This window comes from Theobroma umbraticum, unplaced genomic scaffold (genome assembly GCF_002168275.2).
Source record: "Theobroma umbraticum cultivar Fairchild unplaced genomic scaffold, ASM216827v3 scaffold_30.0, whole genome shotgun sequence".
NCBI classification, from domain to species: Eukaryota; Viridiplantae; Streptophyta; class Magnoliopsida; order Malvales; family Malvaceae; genus Theobroma; species Theobroma umbraticum.
In genome coordinates this window covers 4,793,092-4,811,327 of record NW_018397254.1, presented here as the reverse complement: position 1 = coordinate 4,811,327, position 18,236 = coordinate 4,793,092, and the positions used below count along the sequence as shown (strand labels likewise).

The window sequence follows — 18,236 nt, the reverse complement described above, 5'->3', positions numbered from 1 at the left end:
AAATTAAAATTCAAATATCTTTTCTCTCAATTATAAAATAAAAAAAAATCTATGGATAGAAGTATCCATTTGGTGCATGCATAGTAATGGTTAATCGTATGGAGTATGGAAAGCCTTTTTCCAAAAAAGGCATTCAATCAAATATCTATTGAAACAATAATCCACTGGAAACGAAACTTCTCTCTGCTCAAAAGTTTTATCCCCCTTCACATTGACCAACCGGTTAGATTCGAGGCTGGTTAAGTAACTGACTATGCCTCGTGGAATATGGATTCTCTCCTTATATGTTAAACAAATGAGCATGGCTCACAGTCGTACGTGTTAACCAGCCGAATTTAGATAACAAATGACAAACACACAAGACAAAACCAATAAATCCAATTAGGGAACTGAAAAACAATTTAAGCCTAACTTTTTATGACATACTTGTAATAATCCTCATAAAATATATATTATAAAAATATTTAAATGTATTAAATTATAGTTTTTATAAAAATAAATAAATATTATTTTTATTACTTTATTTATTTACAGTTATAATTTTTAAATGTTTGAGAAAAAAGAGTCTTTAAGTAAATAAAGAAGAATACGGATTCTCGCTTTATATGTTAAATAAATGAGCAAGGCCCACAGTCGTACGAATTAATCAGCCGAAGTTTGATAACAAATGACAAACACACAAGACAAAACCAATAAATTCATCTAGGGAACTGGACAAACAATTTAAGCCCCACTTTTTATGACACACATGTGATATTTGTCACAAAATATATATTATAAAAATATTTAAATTTATTAAGGTATAGTTTTGATAAAAATAAATTAGATGTTATTTTTATTATTTTATGTATTCATAGTTATCATTTTAGGTGCCTTAATAATTAGAAAATAGAAGAAAGAATTTTTAAGTAAATAAAAAAGTTTTAATTAGAATTCATTTTTATTTGTCACGTTTAAGATAAAAGAGCTAAAGTCAATTTATTTATCTAATTATATATGTTAAATCATGTTTAAGAAAAAAGTAAAATAATAAAAATGTTAAGGAAAAAATAAAAGAGCTAAAGTCAATTTATTTATCTAATTATATATGTTAAGGACAATTACTTCATTTTAAAAAAAAAGTAAAGAATTAACATTATTTTTATCTCATCAGATTTCAAGAAAAGACAATCAAAAGAGTTTAATCTTAGAAGAAAAAAGAAGATAAAGAAAAGGAAAAAATATTCAAGGGATTGCTGATTAAGGTATGATTAGTGTTATATTTTTATAGTTTGGACACAAAAGTTCTAAATTATTTTATGTTTTTTTAACTTTTATTCAAATTCAATATTGTTCCAGTGACATGATGGGTACCAAAGGAAAAGTGTTGAAAAAATCTTTTCAATGGTTTTTGTAGCAACTTGTTTAGTTCTATGGTTAGTAAGATACGGATTTTTTAAGTTGACTGAAAATTGAATTTTTAACTATTTTAACGACTCAAATTAGGGTCATTGGAACTCCATATTCCAGTAATATTTTAAGTTATTTTTTTGTGAGCTTTTGTAGTATGAAATCAGATGTTTAATTTGGCGTTAATGACTCAATCAAGGGCTTCTTGTGTTAAGAGAATTAAAGCCTCAAAATAAGTTAATTAATATTATAAAGATTTATAAACTTTTGGCTTTTGAAACTTGAGAATCTTGTGTTCTTTTTAATCGAAACAAATTTTAGTGTTATAGTATGATATGAATACTTTAAATTAGTGTTGATTTTATTATCACTGCAAACAATTTAGGTTAAGAGCTACAAGAGCTCAAAATAAGTCAAATGACCATCTAAATTTTGAAAATTTTAAAAAATAGAAATTTTTTTATTTTTTTATTTTTAAAATTTGATTTTAATGAATGATTAATAAATTATGCTGTAAACTTCCTAAATACTAAATATGTGATTTCCGCTATATTTTTTATATCTAAAAGTATGTATATTTATATTTTATAAATTTATTTATTAAATTAGTAGATTTTATAAAAATATCGAAACTTAAGAAAAAATTACAAATATGATTTTTATATAAAAAATTAATATTATCATTCTATCAAAAATTAAAATCATTACTGATTTTATGATTTAAGTTTAATTCTCAATTTTATTTGAAAATTTTTTATTATTAATTCAAAAATAATAATAATAAAATATTATCTTATTAATAAAAAATATTTTTAAGTTGCAATAGAGATCGCTATATACCTAAGTGCTTAGGATAGTCAACGGAAGTCACCTTGTAGGATTTTTTTTGCAAATTCAGTTATGATTTTTACATATGTTTTCTTGATATATTAGGTTACTAAGAGCATTTTCTGATTTGTTACTTAAAAGTGATATAGACAAATCAAGTAAATGACTGATATCTTTTCGGTGTTTTCACATCTTAAAATTTGTCTTCATGTGATTTTATACTTGAATATAATATTTTATCATATGATTTGTTAAATCAAGTGAGCATGCTAATATATGTAAATAAATATGATTTCTATATTGATTTTTGGAATACTATTTTGATTTTGTTTTGAAACGTGATTTTTATCAATGTATGCACATATGAATATCTCTGTGAATATTTAATTTGATACAATTATATTTTTGATATGCATGAGATATATTTTGAGAAAGTGGATGTACTATTTTGTGAAATTTGAGTAATCTAAAAATATATGTTTCTATTTTCATGGCTACACTTTGACCTTTCCAATGGGAGTTAAATGTTGACTATGTTGACATGTATTTGGTGATTAGAAATCGATCTTCCAATAGTATTGCCGGTTACAGAATAATGGTAATTCTGATATCTATTTAGCGTAGCTAATGGTTGCTTTTAATATACTTCTACCTCGTGCCACTAAGGTAATTGTGGATTTATTTGTGACCTATGTCACGGGGGTTAAGTGTAGTCGTAGCATGTTATAAGAGACCTTTAAAATCTAATTATTTATGAAATGTGTTTATTTTATTATTTAAAAGTAAAATTTTGAAGTATGTGATTCTAAATGAGATTATCTAAAATTTTCTTTTGATACTTATATGATCAATGATATTTTGGTCTAATGTTTTGAGCATGCTTAATCGGGTTAAAGAGATGTTAATTACTTGCTGAATAGTTGGACTCACTCGTTCTTTCAATTTTTTTTTCAGATTATAATTTGATTAACCACGTGGAAATTTGATGATATTTTGTAATCTAGTAAATAGATTTAGATTGTCTAGGATTTATTTAAATGTTACGAACATCAAACTATCTTAAATTAATATGCAAGCTTTTATCTTGATATGTTAACTTTATGATTTTAGGAACTTAATTCTAGATATTATCAAATTATAACTTTTTTAATTTCTACCAACAAATTTAACTTTACAAATCATTATATTCTTAGGTATATAGGTCTCATTTAATTAATAGTATAAAGTATATATATTAGAACCTTACATATCTAAAAAATTATATCTTACAAATATGAGACGTTGTCGTGTCTCATATTTGAGGCGTGACAATACAGTTCTACTTTCTAGACATTACTTGTAAGACTGAGGTCAGAATTAGGAACTGAAAAAGGTCTATTACCTTCTTATACCAGTCATGAAAGACCAATGATTAAGTGTTAGTATATTATTTATTTGTTTATGTTTAATTTCCTTTCAACTATTATATATGTATACTACAACTTGGGGGGGTTTTAACTCTTCGAGGTACAGTTGTTTTCTGACTTTTTCGTTGTTTTGCCCTTTCCACTTCCAAGCAGTAATCACTCAAATGTTCAAGTGTGAGCAGAAGTTTCTTTCCACCTATGCCGATAAGATCTGCCTTACGGTCACGAGTAATAACAAAAAGATCTCCTACTTTCTTGGTAACTATGATTTGCTCCGACGAAAAAAGAAAAAAGAAAACAAAGAAAGAAAGACGATAAGCTACAGGGATGTATATGGTGTCATGGAAGTGGGGTCTCTCCTGTAAAAAGCAATGGTCTTGAGCTCACCACACGCAGCAGCCACACAGTGCACCGAAATGGACAGCCCGATAATTGATATTGAAAATGCCTTCAAATGCCACCAGTTATTGAAAGATTCTAGCCGAAAGCAAACTATGAAAATGAAGCCAGAAATCTCCCAACACCCATCCCAATTTAAGGTCTGATCTTTAATGGTGCTTTTGGCTAATGAGATGAGTTGTTTTGCACTTCTTTATCATACTAGGGCCAGAATTATTCAGTGGTTTCAGATAATGATCAAACACGCGACGTCCCACCATATGCTGAAGTTGTCCATGCAATTATTAGCAGAATATGCATTATGTCCAGAAGAGTTAGCCAAGTATATATAATACATTCTCAGTCCTCTAAAAATGTTACTATACAAGCTTTTGAATCAGTAATGGCTTAATAGTTTTTACTTGAGGCAGTGTTACCGGGTCATTCGATGTCAAATTTTATAACGTATAAATTATAAAAACAAAAAACAATTTCACGTGCATGTTTTCTTCAAGTGTCAGATGCCAATCAAAATTTTCTTCGACGAATAAGCAAGTTTACCGACAATTTCAAGTGCAGTAAGGATCGGATCTGTTTTCTTCACCATTCTGGTGATAGAAAATTAGAAAAGTAGGAGCTGAGAATGCTTGTAACACTGCAGACCGGACCATAGAAAAATGGAAAGTGCCCTTTTTGAATTTGTGCTTTAGCACTTTCTAAAGGAAGATGTGAGACACTACCAGCCTAACCAAAACCCTCCGAATAGTCCTCCCCTGTCCTCAGAATACTTTTCATATACCTAAATATTTGTAATTTGCATAACGACGGACTAACTTACCGAAGCAAAGCTAAAAATGAAAAACAAAATTTTGCAAAATTTATAATGGAGTTTGTGAATTGAGGTGCATGCATAAGAAAATAAAGTGTTTCAATTCATATCTAACAAGTAAAAAATTTTAAAACTTTTATTAATATGGATGTTATGTTTATACATATTTTAATTTTTTGAAATAGAATAATAATCTCGTGAGTTAATTATGCATGCAATCGACTCTTTTGTTTCAAAGTCTGATAATGGTTAACTATTTAGGTCCTCACAGGAAGAAATTAGCTAGCTAAACGGCAAAGCTATTCATTGCTTGCCTGTCAAATCATGAAGCCTTTTACAAGACGACTCTTTTTATTTTATTTGCCCCACAAGTTTGCTGTTAAGTCTTTGCATTTGTTGAATTCCTGGCAAAAAAAAAATGAATGAAGGTTAAAGGACGAAGTACTACGAATTTGGAAAACATGGTTGCAGGAGTGTTGCAATCAGAAAGCAGCTCCTCCATTGAACTTCTTCTACCATTTATCACATTGGGTTTCCCTTTTCACACTCATGGTTTGAAAATTTTTAGAACATGGTATCACTAAATTCACATTGATTGTGTACTATCATGGCATTGAATTTTCTACAAGTAAAAAGAAAAACAAAATTAATTTGTAATGATTCGAAATTTTTTCTTTTGTCACTAGTCTTTTCAAACGTGATATGATTTTAGAAAACAAAAAAGTAAAATGCTAAAATCCAGTCAATCAAATTGTCTATTCTTAATCATTTCCAAGTAAATCAAGTGATTCAATGTATTTTGAATATTACAAATAGACAAATTTAATATGTAAGTTTATCTTCAATGATATAATTTCAATCATATAATTCTAACAATATACATAAATAAAACAAGAATGTTATACATGAATATCTTTGACAATTCTCTTGTTATCCAATTATGAATAAGGAAGCTAACCCCATTCACAATATCTTAATGCATGATTTCTCGTATACGTGTCAATTCTCAAGCAGCAAGTCTTTGTGTTTCGTGGATAGTTTTACTAGTAGATGAATTTGCCGCCACTGGGAGGTACCCTTGCCGACTTGCAAGGATCCTCCAATTCTAGACCCAATCCTCTTTTATGGGCTTGAGCCCAGGTTCTTCTGTTAAGCCTTCCTTCGGATGAGTACTGCTCTTTTTAAGCCTAGCCCAAAACTAAAAAATTTAAAGCCTAGTCAACACTGAACAGAGATGCTTGCTGCATTACGGACGCAGCAATTGGACCGGTCCGATTAGATTTAGATTTGATTGTTTTGAATTAAAGGTATTTTGAGTTATTTTTTAATTTGAATTGTTTTGAATTAAAGGTATTTTGAGTTATTTTTTAATTTGAATTGTTTTGAATTCAACACTCAACATGGATGCATCAAGTATTGCTAACACGACAATTGGACGGGTTGAGTTAAGTTTAGATATGATTGTTTTGAATCAAAGTCATTTCAAGTTATTTTTAAATCTGCATCGTTTTGAATTCAATACTTGGCATGGATACATTCGATATTATTAATACAGTAATTGAATAAGTTGTGTTAAATTTAGATTTGATTATTTGGATTCAATTTATTTTAAATCATTTTTTAATTTAAATATGACATTCGAATTATTCAAGTTCAAAATTTGTTTCCAAAAACAAATTATTTCAATTCAAAACATTTTCAACTTCAAGTTGTAAATTTTTTTAAAATATAATCGAATTTGATTTAAATGAATTATTCAAATTGGAGTTATTGGAAATTAGTTTTCAAATTATCAATTTGAATTATTCAAAATTCAATTAAACAAACTGAAATTATTAATTTTTAAATCAAATTATGTGAACCGCAATTGAAGTTCAACCGGACATTTGGAATGAACTTTTGCCAAACTTTTATGTTTACAATCAACAAGTTGTAATAGAAAGCCAAAAGTACCAAACATCAGCGGCCCCAAAAGGCATGTTTTTCCGCAACATCAAATCGACCAAACCAAAGTAGAAAGACCCAATTGCACACAAATGTCCAAATCATAAAAATGCAAAACAATGACGGTTCATGCACCTCTTAACAAAACCCTTAACTAACGGAACGAAATCAACAGTTCTCCATCCGCCTCAAATTAACTAGTCCATCATCTTTGACAACTCCGCGAAACACTAGATACAAGTCAACCAAAGTCTCCGCTTAACCGACAAAATCGATTGCTTTTGTCTTTTTGTTGACGTCAGCAGCAAAAACCGTGTGCTCTCCACCCGTTGATCCTCCAAAACCGACGTCGCCTCAGCCGCCTCCCCGGCCACTCTCAAAATATATATCCCTAAACAGTTTAGTAGTGTTTCTGATTCAATTTCAGCCAAAACAACAAATCTTTTGAAAAATGTGTAGGTCTACGGATTACAACGACTTTCGTTCCGGCCATCAAAATCTTTTGAAAATCAAAGCTTTCTTTGTACGGTTCTCGGATTTGGATTCTTGTACGGAGCCGTTATCCGATTCGCTCACTTTACTTTACCCACCCAGAATCAATGAGACAAAGCTTGAAGTTTCCGGGTCCAAAGTCCGACCCGATCTCCCAGCGTTCGTCACTCTCCACCGGATGGTAAACGTGAAGACAAAAATTGGAGGGGCGATATATGGGAGCAGGGAGCGGGTTCGAGCCGAGGATGGGGTCCGTTTCGAGGTTTACTCAAGAAAGGAAAAGGTGTTGAAAGGGATTTTCAGGAAAGATGACAGGCAAAAGTGGAATTTGGAATGCAAGTGCGCCATCGATAGATGGGATGGCGAAACTGTTGGCATTGACAGGGCGGTGGTGGATGTGTGCGTGGCGGTGGAGGGAGATGTGCCGATGGGAGAGAGGGTGGAGATGGTAGTGAGGAAGAGGGGGAAGAACAGGAGGGTGGGTTTCGATCAGCTGGAGGAGATACCAGAGGAGAGGGAAGGAGAGAGTGAATCGGACGGTGGATGTTGCTGCAGTTGTGGGGAATCGGACGGTGAAGGTTTGGAAGGAAGGTGTGATGGAGATTGCGGTGGGGGCCAGGAGATGGATGTAGAGGGAGTGAGATGGGCCGTTGATGTGGGTCTTTGGGTCATCGGCTTTGGGGTGGGATACTTGGTCTCCAAAGCCTTTGCCAAGAGCTTGAGGCGCATGAGGCTGCTTTGAGTTTGAGAGAAACAACAAAGGGCCCTTTTTTGTCTATTTAAAATGTAAATTACCCAATTTTGGAACTTTGAAACTCGAATTTAGAGTGATTATCATTAGTTATTACCAATTCTTGTTTCATATTCAAATTATTCGAACATATTTATACAGGATTTTATTTTCTCCTTTCTGAAATTTGGCTATTTGCAAGTAGAGCGGGCTTAAATCCACAACAACTTGCCCCTTCTGTCAACCAAAAACAAAGTGAAATGCTGTTTATTCACGTGAATCCCTAACCCTTGAAACGGCCTATAACTGTGTAGACCACTTCTTCTTATTGTTTAGGGAGAAAATGGTGGAAGGAAACCCCTTCTTGTAGATTTGTAGTTATCATGGAAGACTTTTTGAGCCCTACCATGCTACCACTAATTACCCAGAGAGTTTCATATCAAACTACAAAGAATATTGATGATAGACTGACTTGATTAGGACTTAGGATTGTGCATTCTGTTGCTTTAATTTTCATATTAGCAGGTAACCACAGTAAATTTTTGGTTACTAGGTTTCGGGGCCCAAATTATATGTATGTTTAACCTAGGTTTGACTCAATTTATAAAGAAAAAGAAGCGTCTAAACCTCACCTTAATATTCAATCATTCATGATATGTTACCTCCCTATGACTATGAACCTTTGCACTTATAAAATTTAGGCACTGAACACATTCATGCACCCCTTTTTTGTATTTTCAATTTTTTCTTTTTATCCATCAAATAATCAATATAAAATTGTTATTGTAATAAAATACCTTTTTTCGGCATAATCAATGAGCAAATATGGTTTTTTCCCCACTCAATTTTTTTTACATTTTTTATAATCATACAAAAATTAAAAATTAATAACTTCGTCTAATAACAAATTGATATTAGTCAATTATGGAAAATAATATATATATATATATATAAATGAAGTTCTGTAGTTTTAAACACATGTTAAATGTAGTCAGTTGAGAAGCTAAGATTTCACATTTGGAGATGAACAAGAGATAGGTTGATTGTGAGGTTTTGGGACAGTGAGCTTTGAGCAATAATTCAATTACAATAAGTTTTATTTTTAGTTATTTTAAGTCTACTAAGATTAGTTATTAATTACTTTTTTTTATTTAATGACATAAGATTCGAATTTTGTTATTTAGATATAAATCATATACCAACTAATGAGATAAATGTTTAAGTACAAATTAGTTATTAATTTCTTATTGTGGGACAGTTCACTAAACAAAAAAAATATTTTATAAGTAAAAATTAATTTTTTAAAATATATTATAAAATTTTAAAATTTTTGAAATGGAGTTCCTATTAGTCCTAATTTCCTTCGCCATTTAATGTAGTGAAATATGTTTAAGGTTTATTTAAGATTTGAAGTAAATTTATTAGTTTTAATTTATACTTATTTGTATCAAAGTAAAGCATGTGAATTAATCTAAAGCTAGCTTAATTTTGAAACTCTTTATAAACATTGATGTTAGACTTTGTATAGTTTTAGCAAGAAAGAATAATATATATGGTTTGATTATTTCCTAAATCATTGGAGAATAAAATCACAAATCTCAAGATTTCCAACCTGCCCAAAATTAGCCAACTAAAACTAAATAACGAAAATTCCAACTATAAAATCAAAATCGCAAAAGGAAAGGAAAACAGCAGGATCACCACCAATTCATGAAAGCATCAAATCCACGTGTCTAAATCCCAATCACCTAGAAGCAAACAGCCACGTCAGCAACAACCCCGTTCTCTCTCTCTCTCTTGCCCTCAAACCAGTCCCCTCTCTATATCGCTATTCATGGCGGTCAACGGATCAAAATAAACACTTCACCAAACAATAAAAACAACAAAAGCCGCCCTTTTTTTTTTGTCACGACGATTCTTTTTACTCTAGCTACTGTGCCTGCGGCTTTTAAAGCGGCGATTTCTCGACGTCGATTGGTTTGCTTTTCTAAGAGCGGCTCTAGGGTATGCGGAGAATGGGAGGAAGTCAGATGAGTTATTCAGCGAATCCTAGCGATTACAAGCTTCTAGAAGAGGTTGGTTATGGCGCCAGTGCTACTGTTTACAGAGCGATCTATCTTCCTTTTAACGACGTTGTAGCTGTCAAGTGCTTGGATCTCGATCGCTGCAGCAGTAATCTGGTTCGTTTTTTTTCCTCTTTATTTGACTTTAATTTTCGACTTTTTTAACTTTTACTGTTTGTACTCAAATACGAATGACTGTAACTTGATTTTATTTTAGTTAATTTTGAATAGAGATCTTGTTTGATCAAATTTTATTTGATTGTGGATTTCACTTATTGTTTTTCGTGGAGTTGAATCGTGAAATTCTTTTATTATTATTATTATTATTATTATTGGAATTCAGAGTTTATGAGGTCTTGGACGATAATTGAATTGAAGTTTTAGATATATATGTTTTATAGTTCTAGATAATGCTTGGTATTTGTTCCTTTTTGAAATTGTTTAAAGTTGAAAGTTGTTCTTTTTATCTTCTAGATTTAACTTTTTCTGAGGTTCCAATGAAAGCCTATTTGATAGTGTTATCCGAACCATACCACCAAATAGGATTTAAAAAAAATAAATAAATTTTTTTATGGTAGTGTCTGTACCGTTGATTTGGCATTTTAGTGCTGAATTGCATTTGCTACTTTGTGTGTTTAAGATAGTCTATCAACATTCCATGGTTACCTAAAGCTGGATATCTGCCATTTTGGAATACTTTGTAATGCTGCCATCATTGGATCCTTGGGATTTTTTTTAGAGGAATTAAATTATTGTCCAGTTGATATGCCAAAGATATGAAATGGTTAGAGAGTTTAAAAGTTGTTGCTTGTTAGTATTGGGATTGAAATCCCATCCCTAAAAAATGTTTTGTACAAGGGAGACCGTACCATTCTCCATACCTTCCTTTTCTTTCCCCTAGCTTCCTCTCAATCCAAACAAAGCCTTAGTTCCAATTCATGCATGCAAATCTTTTGGTATGCTTGTTTGTTTCATACATATAGATCATTCTACTGAACAAGTTATGCTTTTGATAGTAATAGTTACTCAGAATGTGCATGCCACAATATTATGTGTGTGTGTGTGTGTGTGTGTAGATGTATACATGTATATATATTGGAATCTTTTATAAGGGAAGTCATTTAGATGATTTATAACTGGTAGTATCATGAGTGGTATGGTTAGGTTTATATTTTCCACTCTCCATGGACCTGCTCTCTTTGTGATCTCTTGACTCTTGAGTGGCTTTCTTGATGGAAAATGCTCTTTTGCAGGATGACATACGTCGGGAAGCTCAAACGATGAGTTTGATTGATCACCCAAACGTTATTCGGGCATTTTGTTCGTTTGTAGTTGACAGTAACCTGTGGGTAGTCATGCCATTCATGTCAGAAGGTTCCTGTTTGCACCTCATGAAGATAGCTTATCCTGATGGATTTGAAGAGCCTGCTATTGGTTCTATTCTGAAAGAAACTCTTAAGGCTTTGGATTATCTTCATCGACAAGGACATATTCATCGGGATGTTAAGGTCAGTGTACCATTGAAGTTCACAAATTATTTTATCCAAATGAATTTATTATTACTTCGATTTGATTTGTTTTTAATTGACTTTACAGGCTGGGAACATACTGCTTGATAACAATGGCACAGTAAAGCTTGCTGACTTTGGTGTTTCAGCTTGCATGTTTGATGCAGGAGATAGACAACGTTCTAGAAATACCTTTGTTGGGACGCCTTGCTGGTGAGCTAACTTTGTCAAATCTGCTAGACGATTATATTTCTCTTCTGTTCCTCTCCCACTCTGATGGCATTGATAGAAATTATTTTTTCTTTTTGAATTTGCATGATTTGAGATTCCAATCTATTCTTTCTTTTCAGGATGGCACCAGAGGTCTTGCAGCCAGGAAGTGGATATAACTCCAAGTGAGTTTTAATCTGTGTTTGAGATGTTAAAAAATACTTAAGGCCCCTAGAATTTTGCCTAAACACGTATCATCACTGAACAAAGTTCAGTAGGCATGACATCTTAGCGTACACAGTATTTTCTGCTTCTGGGTAGCAGCGGTTGGTTGTTGGCCTGAACTTACAAGGCGTCATGGTTTTGGTCCTCCTGTTGTATTTGTTCATTTTATCCACACTTCATGGCTTGTTACTAAAGTATCTATGCTGCTCAAAGTTGCTAAATTTGCATATGCATTGCATACCAATGGTACTATGGAAGTCTGACTATAGTTTATATACTTAATGGCAATTATGCTTGGATTGCATTGAATTTGGCTTGGGTGCATACAGGGTTGATGTATCTCTTGGTACATTTAAAGAAATGGTACATTTTTGTTTTCTAGATTAATATTGTATTTTCATTAACTGGTTGCATTTTGCACAGGGCTGATATTTGGTCATTTGGCATAACAGCATTGGAGTTGGCTCATGGTCATGCACCTTTTTCAAAATATCCACCAATGAAGGTATCGTATTTCAGTTGAAAATATAGCAAGAATTTATATATAATGTGAGTTTTTAGTCAAAATCTTATTTATGTTTTTCTACTTTTCTTTCTACAATAACAGGTTCTCCTGATGACCATACAAAATGCTCCGCCGGGACTTGATTATGATCGTGATAAGAAGTTCTCTAAGGTACTGCTATTCTTTCTGGTTAGATGATCACAGTGACAGACACGTTATCGGTCATCATGAACATAACATGTCGATAGGTGCATTTAATGGTGTTTTGCAATTGCTTACTACTCATAGCCAATTTCTAATTAAAAGATTTCCAGTTGTGATCAGTCTTTTAAAGAAATGGTTGCAATGTGTCTGGTAAAAGATCAAACGAAGAGGCCAACTGCAGAGAAATTATTAAAGCACTCCTTTTTCAAGCATGCAAAGCCTCCTGAGCTTTCTGTGAAGAAATTATTTGCTGATCTCCCACCACTTTGGAATCGTGTGAAAGCCCTCCAGGTTAGTGATCGCACTGCCACAATGCAGGTATTTTGCTTCATTTGTCTGCAGTATTTTTCTAATGTATTCTTTTTTTTGTCCAAAATTTTACAGCTTAAAGATGCTGCACAACTAGCTCTAAAGAAAATGCCTTCAGCAGAACAAGAAGCTATATCACAGGTTAGTAATCATCAAAAGTCATTTTTTACTTAAATCAGATTTACTTCTCTTCAAATAATATATGTGAAAGTTTTAACTGTTGAGTTGTCCTCTTGGGGCATATGTGTTTTCTTACTGCTGGTGGTGTTGTCTTGTGTTTGTCAGAGTGAGTACCAAAGAGGAGTTAGTGCCTGGAACTTTGATATTGAGGATTTGAAAGTGCAAGCATCTCTGGTAGGCCACATTTTCAATTCTAACCTTTAATAATAAAGATTTTACCATAGACATATAGTATGAGAAGTAATTTCTTTGTCTGTTATATCTGTTACTTGTTTTATACTAATTTTTTCACTGTATTATGCTAAGGTGCGTGATGATGATGATATTCATGAGTGCAAAGATGATGATGCAAGCATGAAATCAAGCCTTGGTCATAAGGTCAGCGGTTGTATTTTTTTTGCCTCAGCGGTATGATACATATCTGGACATGGTTAAAATAATATTGGTTGTCGGTGTTTGCTGACAGGATGCAGCTTACTGCGAATCTAGTTTGGGAAAGTTGAATTTAAATAGGGAAGTATCTCAGGCTGAAACTGGAGGACCAAGGAATGTTGACTTATCACAGTCTGATTGCTTGAATGGAAAGGGAAAGAATCCGGAATGTGATATAGTTGAAGCTGGCCGTCAGGAGACTGTCAGTTTGAGGAAAAATGGATCAAGCATTGATGTTATGGCATCAACTTCAGAAAAGGATGTGGTATTGACCAGGGCTAAAACAGTGAAACCTAGGCAAACTCAAAGTGGGCCACTCACACCTGGTGCTGTTCTTAATCATTCATCTTCAGAACGGGTTCGTAACTCAGAAAGGTTGGTCAGTTCATAGTTAGGTTTGCTTGTCCATTCCAACTTTCTTTTTAGGGGTTTTTGAGGTGAGGTGGACCCCTTTTTTTGTCCAAGTAATTGTTAACTGATGATGTTTTTGCATAAGTATGTAGCACAATTGGTTTTAATTGTAGTTTAAAAGAGCCTATAAAATATGAGGAGGGGACTTAATCTGCTATATGATGGCTGCAGATCATGGTTATCATGTTAACTACCAAACTTGAAATAGTTCTTTTTCTTTTGGACTGTTTTATAGCCTGTGATTGTGAAAATAGATGAATTCTATAGATGGACCAGTTAATTTATTTTCATGTGTTTTGCTAGTGCTGTTGAGTTATGTTTTAATTTAAAATGGTTTAAATGTCGGCTAGTGAAAGCCATATGAGGTCATGAAAATATACTGTTGTTAAGGGCTTTTTTTAGCTCTCACTCCAATAAAGCAGAAGTGACTATTTCACAAATCTTGATTCCACTGTGCTTTGAGTTGATTCAAGTGCAATATGTCTTAGATATGTTGTTTAATAGGAGAACATGTGATTATAACTGATTGTTACATATACCTTTTTTAATAGAGGATATTTTCTTGTGTTATTGCATTGTTCATGTGTGGTTGATTTCTTATCTATTTTAATTTTAGAAAATAATTTATAAATCATTTGAAGTGGAAGAGAAATTTGTAGATGCTGAGCTTATAGTTTGCTAATGATTAGGTTTGAGAACGAAATTTTACTAGCGAATGAGAAAGTTTGCCAAGTTCGTAAAGCTCCAAGCTTTAGTGGTCCATTGATGCTTCCTAATCGAGCATCTGCAAACAGTCTATCAGCTCCAATTAAATCATCAGGAGGTAACAAACCCATAGTATTTAGAATCATTGTTGTTTGTTTTTGTCACCAGCATCATGGCCAGTGCTACTAACGTGGCTGCTAAGATTTAGATATATTGTAGCATTCTTTGTTTCCTTCAACAGGGTTTAGGGATTCTCTGGATGACAAGTCAAAGGCTAATCTGGTGCAAATAAAAGGCCGATTTTCAGTAACATCAGAAAATTTAGATCTTGTAAAGGTAAAGCTCAATTTTGATGCTATATTTGTTCTCCTGTGCAACTTCACTAACTAAATAAAGTTCTCCAGGATATTCCTTTAGGTACGGTTTCACGCCGATCTTCACAGGTGGGTGATTGGTCTTTGTTTAAATATCCTTCTATAAACAATATTAATTGTCCACTCCTTATTGGTTGCTCTGTTTCTTCTTGAGTTTCAGACTTCGCCTCTCAGAAAGTCTGCCAGCGTTGGTGATTGGATATTTGAATCCAAACAAGTGGTTTGTGCACTAAATCTTCTCTTCAATGTGGTTGATTGTGAATTTATGTTCTATTTCATTTTATTGCAACATCTTGCATTTTGAAGCTCAAGGATCTGTTATAAATGTTGTCAAGGTGTGTGCTTAGGTGAGGCACCAATCAGAAAGTGCCTAACTGCCTTCCAGGGGAGGCATATATATTTTTTTTTTGAAATTTCAGCATGTATTAGCGAATCGGGAGAACATCAGTTCACCTCATTACATCAATTTTGCAAGGCTATGCCCCGTACAAAAGATCAGGGGGTATACCCGTACAAAATTATGCTCCTTTTCTTCAGCTAACCCCCGTACAGTTCCAGAATTGTATTCCACCCTATATGCCCCTTACACGAGCAAAACAAAAACACCCACTATATAGTCAAAATTTGTGTGGGAACCACGACTCAATACGAATTTCACCTGCATAACATCCCAATAAAATCCAGTAAGATCTCCCAAACTCAAGAGTAATGGAAAAATAATTCAGTGAGCTAGTACACAACCTGTTCTGTTGACTTTGGTAGGCTACTCAGCTATTAATCTCTTCCCTCATATCAGCACACCTTGTTGATTTGTCTCCCCATACATTAACTAATTCCATCTCTCTACCAATGCCTGTCTTCGCTAGATTATCGGCTTGTTGATTTGCCTTCCTTCAAATATGTTTGATCTCCCATTTTGTCACGCATTTCTTTAGTACCTTTATGTGGAGAACCCATTTCCTTAACCTCCATGGCCTAAGTTAGGTGCCTGAACCCACTTAACGGCATTGGTGGAATCACTTTCCTGGATGCACCTTTATTTAGTTGCAGGTGTTTTGGAAGGCAAAGAAAAGCCTTGCCTCGCTCAGCTGATTTTGTTTCTATGATTATATATATTATAATGACCCGTCTAGTAGCAAAAAGCCAAAAAGGATGCAAGAATGAAAGAAGGGTAATAATATCCATTTGTAACAACTTCGTAACCAAACTTCATGCAAATCAAGTGTAAATTCATCTTCTCTTATGTGGCTTCATCTATCTGGTAGTGGAACATGTCTAGCTGCTCAGTATGCCAATGCACTAGTCTATGTAAATAAGTTATGATTATATTTGATTCCCCCCTGTTTTTCAGCCTACCAATCATTCCCCGAAGGATTTAACCAATGGTAACATGCCCACGTCAATTTTTATGACTCACCTTCAGAATCTTTTCCAGCAAACCTCACTTCAACAGGTAAAGACTTAGGGTTGGGACAGTAAGTTGGTGTTTCATTTTGCTGATTGAATATTTTTTTGCCTTAAAATTAATTATCTTCTCATGGGAAATTTTTTTGAAATGCTAGGATCTTATTGTGAATTTGTTGAATATCTTCCAGCCAGCTGAGGTTGTAGATGGTTAGTGAAAGATTGGTCTTTCTATCACACTCACATAATTAAATTAGAAATTACAGTGCTTAACAGTGTTGTAATCCATTTCTTTTTGGCTTTTGTTTATACAGCCACACAAAATGGAAAGTTGCCTCCTTTACCTCGTTGTTCTGAGAGCAATGGAAATGTAAGAACCTTTTATCCATATTTTATGATGACAAATTTCTAGCTAGTAGGTTATTCTTTCTTCCCCTATCTGATCTTCTTTTTCAATAGGTTGAGATGGCAGCTTCTGAGAGGGAGCGTTTGCTGCTCTGCAAGATCTTGGAGCTTCAATCTAGGTTGGTTGGCGTGAATCCATACAAAGTAGAATGATGAATTTGACTGATACTCACCTATATATGCAAGTTTCTTCTGATACTCTCTTCCTTGAACACTATTTGCAGAATGATGAATTTGACTGATGAATTGACTGCTGAAAAGTTGAAATATGAACAAGTGAGTTTCTTACAGCTTATTATACGATGTGATTTGTGGGCTTAATGTGGCCTCTACTTTATTTCATGGTTGTGTCTAACAAGATGCTTTCCAAAATTAAGATATTGAGTGTTGGTTGTTGACCTAGGTTTAAACAATTCCTACCTGGCTTGATACTTGATTCATCCTTTCTCTGACCTTAGTAATATATAAAGAATCCCATCATGTGGAGAGGGAGTATAAGCAACTTGTCTGATGGTTTCATTATTATTATGCAGTTGCAACAACAACTAAGATCCATGTCTGGTGTGGAAGAAAACGGGATTAGAATGGAAGGCGACGCGTGAGAGCTGTAAACTCAACTACTGTAAAGTGAAACCATCATGTATAATCGGGCAAAAGATGTAAATCATGCAGATAAAATTATGTTCCACCATTCTTTGCCTATCAGACATGGGAACTGCTTTTTGGCCATCGACAATGGTAGAAGGGTGGGAGGGAGCATCCTTAACTACAAAAATCTGTGACGTTGAGCGAAACGTTGCTTTGCAGATTTTAGCCACTTCAATGACGAAATAAGCAATTATTATGGGTACATGAGGATGTTTTTACTCGTATTTCATGTAAAGAGAGTTGTCGGTCCAGAGCCGATCCAGTTATTTTTACCATGGCTGGAAGTAGTCGTGTAGATTTAACTGAGTGTTGGCTTTTCTCCAGAAAATCTTTGTATTATATAAGTTTTTTTGAAACGAACAAGTTAGTATTTTGTTGAAGGGCCGAATAGGACCTGACTGTATACTGCTATTGGTAGAGCAACCAGTATAGTTATCTTTTTTGTCCTACTATCTATTTTTACGGTGAATGTGAATGCTTGTGACTTTATGTCGCCAACTGATAGCACATAAAATCAGCGTTATCATCTCTATTGTTTTTCTTCAAACAATTTATTCATTTTGTTCAAAAATGTCAAATTTTAATATTACACGTACTCAGCCAAGGTCCCACAGGCCAGGATCTCCATCCATGTCAAAGCCCATGATTTTGTCACCC

At 33.5% G+C, this 18,236-nt stretch overlaps 2 protein-coding genes across 2 annotated transcripts; both read left to right on the top strand.

The window, feature by feature from the left end:
- Nucleotides 1-6,774: 6,774 nt before the first annotated feature.
- LOC110420366 (NADP-specific glutamate dehydrogenase) lies at nucleotides 6,775-8,176 on the top strand. The gene has a single exon (XM_021433655.1). It carries the CDS (start codon nucleotides 7,226-7,228, stop codon nucleotides 8,006-8,008), a length of 783 nt encoding a protein of 260 aa, XP_021289330.1. The 5' UTR covers nucleotides 6,775-7,225; the 3' UTR covers nucleotides 8,009-8,176.
- A 1,581-nt stretch (nucleotides 8,177-9,757) lies between these two features.
- LOC110413134 (uncharacterized) lies at nucleotides 9,758-18,028 on the top strand. The gene is made up of 21 exons (XM_021423883.1): nucleotides 9,758-10,176; nucleotides 11,313-11,567; nucleotides 11,656-11,780; nucleotides 11,918-11,962; nucleotides 12,426-12,507; nucleotides 12,610-12,678; nucleotides 12,832-13,002; nucleotides 13,096-13,161; nucleotides 13,306-13,374; nucleotides 13,507-13,578; nucleotides 13,667-14,007; nucleotides 14,733-14,866; nucleotides 14,990-15,084; nucleotides 15,153-15,191; nucleotides 15,283-15,342; nucleotides 16,474-16,575; nucleotides 16,685-16,736; nucleotides 16,841-16,896; nucleotides 16,986-17,050; nucleotides 17,156-17,207; nucleotides 17,465-18,028. The coding sequence occupies exons 1-21, from the start codon at nucleotides 10,003-10,005 to the stop codon at nucleotides 17,531-17,533; spliced, it is 2,193 nt and encodes a 730-aa protein (XP_021279558.1). The 5' UTR covers nucleotides 9,758-10,002; the 3' UTR covers nucleotides 17,534-18,028.
- The last annotated feature ends 208 nt before the right edge of the window (nucleotides 18,029-18,236 follow it).